A 12,126-nucleotide genomic window follows, 5' to 3' on the forward strand; every position below is an offset into this window, starting at 1 on the left:
GACTTTCAATCTTCGTGCCGCGGTACCAGGAAGAAAATTTCATTTTTCCAGCAAAGATTGATCCGAAGGTCAAGGGACCGAGTCAACCATCCTTTCCTGCTCGAGCAAAGTAGCGCGTCAAGGTCGTGTCCTCTCTTCGGCTCGTTCCGGCTTCGTTTACAACAGAGGATAAAGTTATTAAACCTCGCGGGAAATTACAGAGGGAGGCCGCAATACCGGCGACTCGAAAATTTCTCCGCAGAAGTTATCACTAATTTCGCGAGCCACTTATCTGGCTGGCAACGATCAGTTTAAACGATTTTTCAAGCAACATCGCGGCAACCCGTAAACGTGTTCGCAACTGTGTTCCGCTCGAACGACAACACTTTTGACGAAGCAGTCGAGAGTAACGGAACGTAGATAGGTAGTTCGTCTGGTAATTTTATAATCGGCCCCCGTGCGTCCTTTTACCCAGAACTGTATCGCTCAAAATATTCTCGTTTCAATTACAAAGTTGGAAACAGTTGCGATAGAGTGATTAAGAGGTATCATGCAAAATCCTGCCACTCTGGAAATTCTTGACACGGGGATGATGTTTGTTGTAGCGGGGCAACTCTGATTTACTAATTCTATAAGTTGGAAAAAGTTTCTTTAACTTTCTACGTATTAAGTATATGCTTTCGGAGAGTTTAACTTTCTTTTAACTCGTCAGAATGGCAAATTGATTTTTCATCTTCTGCTTTTGCAATTATTGAAGGCATTCGGATGGCCCTTTTGGCAAAATTGATCGATTACTTTTTATTATACTACTTGTTAAATTAACTACATTTCTTGTAATATTAATTATAATCATAATCTGTTTCATGAGGGATTTATGCTTTTTTCGAAAAGTTTAAAATATATAAATCTTTGCATGAACGTATGGCATTGACTAAATATATTTTTTATTAATTATTTTATGGCTCGCAATAAAGAACTCGAAACTACAGCTGGGAAATTCGACAAAAGATTCAACGTAATCCAAGTTTCGCACAGCCAAAGTTTGTATTCCAATCTGGCTTATTATTAACATTGTCTTGTTAAAGTTCACGGTATTAACATGTTTTCAGTATTATGCGGAAACATAATGACTCTGTTGAAACGGTAGAGGAAGGTGTTACTTGAGAAACTCGAAAGAAATTACCATTGAATTTCTACGTTTTTAATCTTCCTACTGAAATTAACTTGCACGCGAAACACCGCTTGAAACGTTCCGCGTACTTCAACCGGTGACATAATCGGTACATGAAAACGAAAAATTTCAAACAACGACATTCAATAAAGAAATAACTTTCTGTAACAATTGCTCTATTAAAATTAATTAATTAGAATTAAACGCTCTAGCAAAAAGCCTGAAATTTTCTTCCCAATAAACGACAAGTTTTATTAAGGTGGGTAATTTACTTCTACTTCACTAGGAATCAATAATAAATTTAGCGAAACACGTGAACATCCAATAGCATTCATCGGAATAAAAATCCACGCGTATAAAAATCACAGAGTTGGCTTCCTTGCTGGAATTATAGTACGTCAATGGCAGATTACAGCGAAGGAATCTTCCGTAACAAATACGCCATATATCCGACCAATCTTTCCACCGGACAACTTTTCAATCCTCCTTGAGACTTGGCGGACTTGCTAAAATCGACTACGCTAAGATCGAACGACCCTGTTTCCCTGATTTTCACGATTGCGATCGAAAGACCAGGAATTTCTTCGATCGATTCTACGGCAAACAGAAAAAGAAAGATCCTGCTCTCAGTCGGAATCGTTCCGCTCCGGTGCGCAACACAATGTATGCGCTTCACGTGTAACCTGTGCATGCTTACGCGTGGTATGCCGTGTCTCGATTCTTTCGCGCCTCATTCCCAACTACGCTTTTGCATTATAGATCATCGTGTCTCGTCGTACTTACTCTGTTGTATGGAATTTTAAACGAGAAACTTCCGTCACACGGCCCTGTCGTAATCTGCATTTTCAACTTTTCATCGATCGATAGCGGAAGATGTAGAAGGGTAGAAAATGAAGAACGAAAAAAGAAGCAAAGTAGACGGTTTCGGAATTGTCAATTTTTCTTATCGATGCGATAAGTTTCTTTCGCTTTTTATAAGGAAATAATGGATGCACATTTTTCGTTTTACATTATTTCATCGAATTACGTATGATCCATTCTGTTCTATCGAGATAAAAATCACAACGTTCGACAGATTAGGTTTCATGCTTCTATAGATATGCGTCGTTGTAAAAGACGTGCTGTAAAAGAAAGACACTTTTCGAACATCCTAATATATAAATAAATTTCGCCGGATACTGCGACGACTGATCCTACGTAAAAAATAAATATATAAGTAATAATAATAATAATAATAATAATAATTTAGAGCGAAGTTTGCTTCAGTTCCCGGCGGATCGACTCGGTTCTTGATAGACGATCGTGTTGCATGCACGTGATATGTTGTTATCCCTGGTCAGGTTCTTTACGTAAACTGGAAAATTTCATTACTTTTAGAAGAACGAACGATAGTCTTTAATCGATACTTGCCATTTTATTAAATAAATGTCGTTTTCTTGCGAAAAGAATCCACTGATTTTGGTCGATGACTTTTTTTTTATGATAAATTATATATCGGCTTAATAATTTTTTTTCTTTGTATTTGTTTTCTTGGTGAAGGTAATTGAATTTTATTGGCATCGTTCTTTTTTTTTCTTTCCTTTTCTTGTAGAATATAAAGATTCTTTCGTAATATGTATCTATAAAAGGAATCTACAAAAGGATACTTTTGTCTGTTTCTTCAATCTCATTAGACGCTAACAGCGTTTCCTTTTGTTGCAAACTTAGTCCAACTTTGGCGAATACATATTTTCATAGCAAATGAGAATCGATTCCTAATCTATATATATGTCGGAGATGAAAGAACATCGGGGCTTTTCTTTTGGAATTTTGGGAAAATCCCCAATACATTCGCCTAGACTTTTTATTATAGCTGTACTTAAATAATAAAACTTAGAAGTAGTTGTTTATGATTTAATCCGATTATGTTTGCCCGAGATATATGAATAGAGTTGTATAGCTCTCCTTAAAAATATAGTTGACCCGGGGGGTATAGAGAGGTACAGAGAAGAGTATATAAGTGCAGTTCCATTTGGACCGAGGGCAGTTTGTTAAGTTCTACTTGTACCGTGGACAAGTAAGTTGAGTTACACTTGAATCGTGGACAAGTAAGTTCAGTTCGACTTAGAATTTGGGAGAAAACGCATTTGCTATCCCGTCGACCGTGGATTCGGTATTGAAACTAAGATCACTGTCATTAGCATCTCGAGTATCTAATCGCCACGGTTGCTTGTCAAATGCTGCAATAATCATTAAATATCATCAATGAGAACTCGACATATATATTTATATCAACTATCCACTCGATTAACTCTGTTTATCTTTGCTATCTTATTATATCGTTATTCCTTCCTTGTTCATCGTAAAAGTAGCTTGATTTCGTCGAACAATTTTTCTTTCATTTTCATTTATAGAATATAAGAATCGTTCATTTATAAAAGATTTATGAGGAAACGACTCTGTTTGTCTCTCTGATGCTGTGGTAATAAATGGCAAAAAAGAAAAAATCGGTAAAAAACGCGTTGAATGACCTGTGGTTACGACCACCAGAAAAGTAAATACGAACACGTGGAAACAAGTTCACCGTGCAATTCCTTTTCACTTCGCTTTCATTTCCACTGCTTCTTTTACATCTCCGCATCGAAACGTTTCAGGCTACGATTTGCGTGCTTTGCTATCGGAACGTTCGTTGCGAGAAGCAACTAGTGGAGTTACAAGAGCGCGAGAAGAGAGTCCAGTAGGTGTTTGAACGAGCAGATCATAAATGAAAAATGTTTTTCTACGAAAAGAACCGTACTACTTACTATTCCCACTGATTGTAAAACAAGAAACGTTTCACTAGTTCTTAAAGGAATTTCAACATTATTTATTAATATATCATTTTCAATAGCGATGCAACGTGTGACCTGTTTTATTATTCATTTTTATAAAATGATAAATAATTTAAATAATCTTTTAAATAATATTCGAACATGTTTTCTATCTCTATAATTTCATAATATAATTATCCTTGATAATAATAATAATAAAATAATTAAATTATTTCTATAAATAAAATTAAAAAAATAAATAAATTCTCACTTTAATTATTTTCATTGGACGAATTCTTATTCTATTTTCATATTCTATTTGCTTAATTAATAAAATATCAAAAAAGAATCAATTAGTTTGTTTTTTTTCCTAGTCTAATTGATATGAAGCAACCATGGTGAAGATTATTCTTTTTTTTTCTTTTAATCGGTAGTTATAATTTTCAAACAGATTATGAAGCAAAAATTAAGACGCAGAAACTACATAAAAGTACACATACGTACATTTGCTGGTTTAATGATTTAATGATAAGGATCATTTATGTTATAATACAAACAAGATATTTCATTCGGTATTTCGAATTACTCGTATATGAGCTATATATACGTGTATATAGCAGTATATATAGCTAAAATCTGGCTTATACAAGGTTTATTGTGTTGTTCTCTGCCGATTAAGAAAAAGCACCGGGTCCGATTAAAATGCAAATTCCAGTGAATCGAGGTTCCTTGGTGTAGCAAGGATCAAGTAATTTCTTATTGGTGGTAGCGCCAGATTACGCGAAACATTAACCTGATTATGAAGTGAAATTCGTGGAATAAACCGCACGATATAAAACCGTATATTCTGTTTTAATTATACGATTCACGCTTCCCAAATGATCATCTTGCAATCGTGTTGCCCAATTATACATTCAACTATTTTTTAATAAACATATTTTTACGATATTAGGTTATTGATATTATCGGTATACAACAGCCAGTTCTATACAATGTTAATTGTTACGAGATAGACAGGGCGTCTCGATTAAATTGGAACATTTCATTTATCTTCAATACAAGACGACCTATGATGACCTATGGCATTATAGCCTTGAAACGACTATAGACACTAAGATATCGATATTTCGATTACCTCTTTCAGGTACATGTAAAATGCTCTTCAGCCACTTTATTTCTTTCTACACACGTCGTAAAATTTTTACAACATCGTAGGTATCGAAATAGACCTTGTTATCATAACTGTAACGTGTGTTGCAAATAAGATGTAAATAATATATAATAAGATGTAACGTAAATAAGAGCGGAAGAAATGCTTGTCTATTTTGAAATATCGTATAACGAGTTTGTTCGATTTTTTCGTCGTACAGCTATAAAATTATCAATGCAAAGATTAGCAAAAAAGTAAAGAAATTGTAATTTTTCTATCTAACCGAGCCAACTTTAAAATATCTCTGATCATCTGTGTCAGCTTGTGAAACGAGAACGTAGAATTGCCACGTGCTATCAAGAAACTGTAAACGTATTACTACAGAAACAGAGTTACGATCAGAATCATACAACGATAAAAAAAAAAAAAAAGAAAAAAGAAAAAAGAAAAAATATTACGCCCGATAAAACCATGTCTGTGTACGAGCACCCGTACGTGATATGCTTCTGGCCGCGATCCTTTATTAATACCTGGAAACATGGCAGCTTCGACGATACAAATTCCACGAGATACGCCGGCTACCTACACGCGTCAATTTTTTAAACGCAACATCCTCCAATGGATGTATTAGGTTGGCAACTAAGTGACTGCGGGTTTTGTCAATACCATCTAATGACAAAATCCACAATCACTTAGTTGCCAATCCAATACATCTACCAATACACCATTGGGCGAAATTCAAATTTCCATTGACTTAAGTTGAAACACGTTCACGTTGATACATATTTCGATCACGTATAGATATGGTGAAGATTCGTAGAAGAAGAAAATTAAATTAACGTAACGATATTCCTTTTGTATCTTCTTTTGTATTTCGTACAAATCAGCATATCGAGAGTCTATTTCCATGAAACGTGAAATACCGTTACTTCCGTTAGTTTCGTAGCATAGAAACCTAGAATCCGCTATTTGCTAGACTAAGCTCTGCAAGACTATATATTTTTGACAAATTTTCTCCTTGTTTTTTGTCAAAAGGCAATATCACGGATGGAGCTATCGAGGAAATAATAAAAATTTCGGAATCTATCCGAATCCCTGTCCGCCAGGCGAATCCCTGTGTGCCGCCTTTTCGCCATTTGTACCGTGTACGCGGCGTTTCGAAGGCACGATATCTATCGTTGTGGAGCGCTGTATCGATCCACATTCCATATTCTGGATTCCCGGTTGGAACGGCCAGTTTCTGTATCTGCGCGCGTACAGGTAGTAGACACGATAAAGGAGATTACGAATTTCGTTAAATTATACAGCGAACCGGGTGAATTTTAAAGCCAGGGAAAAATAAAAGCAATGGCGATATACTATGTTTCCCCGCGCTTATCTTTCTGTATCCCTGCCGAGTCCATTCTCGCGAGTTACATTCGCAACGATCGGTACTTGTAAGCGGACTTTGTCGAATCGAAAAGCGGAAGGTCATACGTAAACTGCGCACGAGCGACGAGTCTTAATCGGTTTATCGTGCGAAATTTCCATGAATTGAGCGCAATATAGCGTAAGTTAATAGATTTTCGCGAGAAGTTTCAGCGTCAAACTGATGGACGCAACGCGAGCAGTAAATTGTTGCTCTGTTTCTCACTGCCTCGAGAACATGGATTTCCTTGGTGTGCCATTAAATGCCGTGAACAACTGTCGTTTGATCGATCGTTCGAACAGAAACTTCGTTTGTCTCACGGCAAGGAGTATCATTTTTCGTTCAGATTCGATGAGAAAATAATCCTTATGCGATAAGAAGCAATTAAAAGGTGTTAGTTATTATTGAAATTCCTGTATAATTGTTTATTTCCTATTATTATATGAATTTTGTGTTATTATTATTATTATTATTATTATTATTATGAATTATAATGATTTGTTAGTTTGAACGTAGAATTATTAGCAGAATTTTAAGCTGCGGAAAGTTTAAGGTAGCAGAAGAAAATTTAATTTCAATCTTCCGTTAAATTTATCCATTTCAAATATATGAGAAATGTATGGTATTTTTAATAATTAACAACAAGTAGAATGATAGATGGAGAATTTATGTATTTTGAGTTAAATTGTGTAAAGAAATCCTGTTGTAATATACCCATCGTGATAAAATTTATCCAGAGTCGAAAAATAAATATCGATCATCGATAAAGGGAGAAGCGAAGACGAGGAATATGTGTTTCTTATTCATCGTTGGTATCTTAGAACATGGAATACAAAACACAGGCTAGACAGTCAATGGTAAATATAAAGTTCCATAAGATGGTAAGTCCATACTTTCTACCTCGTCTGTGTCTTCGATCCTCAAGACAGTCCTCTCTCTCAGTGGTAGATTTTGTAACCAATAAGTGATAAGAAGGATATCAACGTTATCACTAGAGAAACAACATAAAATACTGACAATCTGTTTTACCTACATCGAAACGACTAGTTCTCTCTAAGAACTTATCGATTACTTAAAATTTTTACCGACCCTGCTTTGTCGGTATTTTCCTAAACAGGTTTATAGGCCTGTACTTTATCCACAGAATAAAACGAAGAATGAAATAAAATGAAATGAAAATTAAATTTTAAAAATGAAACGAAAATTAAAACAGAATCAAAGAATACAAATCAAATTAACATAATTAAACATTGATTGCTTATCAAGAATTCTATAAACATTGAGAAACTAAAAATTATCGGAATGCCTAGAATCAAAGGTGATATAATTCTACTAGAAATTTCATATTTAAATACGTATCACAATTAAAGCATTCGCGATGCTCTTTTCAATTACATTTCTGTATGTACATACTGATTAAGATAAATATGCTCTACCAGCGAGATTTTCCGCTGACACATACGTGCATTTGTCTGTAATAACGAAACTACATGCTAACAAGCTGACACGTGCACAACAGCCACGTGGCTGTTACTAACGAGTCTAAAAATTATTTTTGACGAGTGACCTCCGTACGCGCTGTCTCGGAAAAACGTTCTTTGCGAGTTTTATAAATCAATTGACATACGCACGTTTATTTTATTACACGATCGTTTTCCTTTTTCATCATTATTTTATAGAAACATAATATAATTACAGTTTAGTAAAATATTTTTCTATTTTTCTCTTTTTTAAGCATACTTTTCCATAATAGATCAAAATATTGGTACCTTTATATCATATAATTTTATATTATACAATATCGACGATACTAAATTAAATGTTTGTTTATATTAAAAGCGAAGACACTTTTATCAATTTATAAGTAACAACAATAAATGATTAAAAAATTATTTCACGAATAAATTGTACGAATACGAAAAGCCATCCGGCATCAATCAAACACAGCGATTTTTAAAGAGCAAGAGTTATCCTGGATACCTTTGATCTTAAAATGGAACGCGCACGGCATGGCATTGAAACAATTATACCTTCGCATCGTGCAAACAATCAATTTTCCTTAAATTAGTAGCCGACTGTTAAGTAATTAGCAGAGCATGTAGTTCCAACTGATAGCAGTTACTAATAGGATTTCGAACAGTTATGGTACGCGCTATGCAACGAATCATTATTATCAAATTCGCATAGGTAATAATTTCTTATCGAGTCGTGAATTATTCCACTGTATATATATAAATGTTTAAATAAAAGTAAAAAATAACACAATCGTAAAATTTAATGTACAAAGAATTGGAAGAATTTACAAATTAAACGTTTTTGCCATTTTCCTGTAGAAACGGGAAAAACTTAATTAGAATGTTATAGATACAAGCTAATTTTTCATACATCCAGTATGTTAGTCGATCGATATGTTAGCGTTTGAGAATATGGCAAACTATAATGCACATGTAATGATGTGTATGTGTTCCGGACAAAGAATATACGGGTGTATTACTGCACTGAAAGTAACAGTTCACGCTATTAAGCTAATATAAACAATTGGGTAATTACGCAGCGGTTCAGGACGACTCCAAGTATGTTGACGTTGGTCAAATAATACCGAGACCATTAATTAATGGTTAACTTTTTTGCACGTCGAGTGATCTAACTGCAAGTGAATTAAGGACAGTGTCATTAAGGATCTATTACTCATCGATCGGTCGATAAGTTGACGAAACTTTCAGTCATCTTTCTATATCTAATTAAGTCAGCGCGATTTATATTTTAAATTTAAAGAAGAAATTAAAAAGAATATAAAATTGGATATGGAAAAATACCAATTTAATGCTATCATTTAGAACTAATTGATTTTTATAATGTTTATTAACGGTACTTTATGGTTATTGATTCGCTGCAGATTGGGCGGAGAAGAGAAAACTATTTCACAAAGTATTTCTGTCTAATTAGCCATAAAATTTGTCTACCTAAAGTAGTAAGTAGAAACTGAAATTAAAATGAATTGTACCATTGTACGAAACGCCGTGTCTGACTAATCACAAGCTTATCTACTTACAGTAGAATTGTATTAACGAAGCTTCGCGTCAGGCTACTTAAGACTTAACGTAAGCAGTGGAAAATAAGATTAAGAAGAATTGTACTAATGAAGCTCTGTGTCTGGCTGGTCACGAGATTTATCAACTTGAAAGTTTACGTGGTATTTTAAAAGTTTCTTTTACAAAATTACGAGAATTATATAAAAATATAATTGACAAATATTCTCGGAAATTTATCATACAATAATATAAAGAAGTAAAATTTCTTATTTCTTATTAAAAACAAAAAAGAAAAAAAAAAGGGAGAGATACTTTTCGATCCTTTTGTTAAGCTAAGTTTTGTCTTAAGGGCATGAAATTTCGCATTACTTGAAGTAATATTTCAAATTACGCGATATAGCATCTACATAGTTATAAAACTATCCCACGCAATTTTGTGGCATAGATATAAGTTAGGGGAAACTTGTGCGTGGTATTTAACCTGCTAGATCGCATCAAACTTACATATAGAGTATAGCTAACCTATAATACCTCGACATGTGATCAGAATAAATCTTAATCAAGCGGAATAGACGGTTATAAAAATTAGCTGCTTCAATTAACTACTCACTAATAATTTCGCAGATATTAGAATTAAATATTCGAAACAAATTATACTTTTTCATATCGATTAATAATTCGATATTTTTCACTGAACATTCTAAAAAAAAAATATCAATCTTAAGCAAAAGGAAATTATAAAACTGTCCGAAATTCTAAATTTTACAAGAGCGAATTACTACAAAATTTTAATATTGTAACAAACTATGATTCAAATCGGAAGAATGTGCGCAACATCTTTCTTAATTTATCGCGTTAATCTACGAACGAATATCCCGCGATAAAAATATTTATAAAATCAAACATACGATTTATAAAACTTATGAAATAAAAGAGTTAGAAAAAAATTTTTATTTTCCTATATGACAAGGCAACTTCGTAATTTTTATTCGAGGCACGTATAGCGATTCATATAGAGAAGCATATCTTACATACCGTAGTCTGCACTGCATGGTAATTCTTCTGCTGTTTTCGCCAACAATTGAGCACGTGTGACGCGGAGGCGTCGTGACAATGCTCGGAACAGCCTTCTTGTCGTGTTTCCGACTTCTTCGTGCCCGGTGGATCTGGCCAACGATCCAGACTGCTCCAATATTTACCCTTTCGTCTCACCGCGTAATATCGATACACCACTATCGTCATTGCGACGAACAGGGCCAAGCCAGTTCCAGCGGCTGCCCCGAAGATCGCCGAGGAAACCATATCCTCCCTCTTTTCTTATCGCACTTTTCGCTCGATTTTTCCTCCTTTCTGAACCGTTGCCGCCAGTTAGATTCTCTTCAGCCTGAGGTCTGAAAAAGGTTGGTCCCATTAGAACGAAAAAGGAAGCTTCCAAGATTAGTTTCATTGGATCGTACTCGTTGTCACGTTATACTTTCCCTATTTTTCCTTCTGGAAATTCGTTGGCATTATTGCAACCGAAACATACTACATTTTTAAGAGATCTTTCTGTGAGGTTACGTGACACGTGCGGCGTCGTGTTCCTGCCTCTTGCAATCTTAAAGATGAAAGTCTATTTATTCGAAAATGATTTGGGATCATTTGAATGGATACTAAAGTTTTACATTTATACGGTTTGAATAGTACGATATGATATATAGGTTTATGATATATAGCATTAGCGAATAGAAAGTTATTTTATGTCTAAATACAAATTGGAAATCTACAATAAAATTCTTTCACTTAAAGTCTGAACGAATTCATAGGTATTTTGCCAAGAATTAATCTTCACGTTCAATTTTCACGGAAACGAGGGATCAATTAAAAAATTATGCTCTACATTTTTAACTGATTTTGCACCACGCGTTCTTCGCGTCACATTGTGTATTTAGCAAGAGTATCCGAAGCTTCGGATAATAAAAGGATAAAGAGGGTGGAACACGGTTTCCCACTTAAAATTATCATTAAGCAGCTATGAATTAAATCGCTGTAAAATATTCCCAGCTACTTTACTGCTCTCCACACGTATTCAGGTATATATTTCTTTTTAAACTTTTCAACCTCATGCATATTTATTCCATGTTGCTCCTGGAATCGTCCGAATGATCGGCGTTCATTTTACTAACTTGCTTCGGGGAAGAATGAACATAGAATGGGAATTACCGAAGCGTGCCGAGGCTCCAAAGGTCAAAGTTTATTGGTCAACATCAACTACGTGAGGAAAAAAAGAAAGAAGCAAGAACGATGAAAAAAGTTTAATACGCTTGCCAACATATTATACATTTCGCCGTAATCTTTGCGTTACGATCGCGTTTACGAGGGTCTTCTATGCGCGGCCGACCATTTAACGCGAATGGAGGAAAACGGCGAACGGTGCGCAGACAACGGATCTGTGAATTCCCGACCCTGTCGATTTGGACAGGAATCTTATGAACCGTCCTTTCTTTGTTTGCTTTTATTTGCCACGCAAACCGAATTCGCGCGTCGAGGAGGCAACGAGAAGGGAAGGAAGAACAGAATTATGTCGTTGTTTTACGGTGTTATTAATAAGATCATAA

The 12,126-nt window shown here is 34.8% G+C and overlaps 1 protein-coding gene across 1 annotated transcript in view; it reads right to left on the reverse strand.

The window, feature by feature from the left end:
• Nucleotides 1-12,126, reverse strand: part of LOC117211268 (synaptotagmin-6) — a 93,406-nt gene that overhangs the window by 56,530 nt on the left and 24,750 nt on the right. Inside the window, exon 2 of the mRNA XM_033454965.1 lies at nucleotides 10,565-10,920. Coding sequence (XP_033310856.1) covers nucleotides 10,565-10,831 — 267 coding nt within the window. The 5' untranslated portion in view covers nucleotides 10,832-10,920. The remainder of the gene's footprint in view (nucleotides 1-10,564; nucleotides 10,921-12,126) is intronic.

This window comes from Bombus bifarius, unplaced genomic scaffold, assembly GCF_011952205.1.
Source record: "Bombus bifarius isolate JDL3187 unplaced genomic scaffold, Bbif_JDL3187 scf7180000008227, whole genome shotgun sequence".
Classification (NCBI taxonomy): Eukaryota; Metazoa; Arthropoda; class Insecta; order Hymenoptera; family Apidae; genus Bombus; species Bombus bifarius.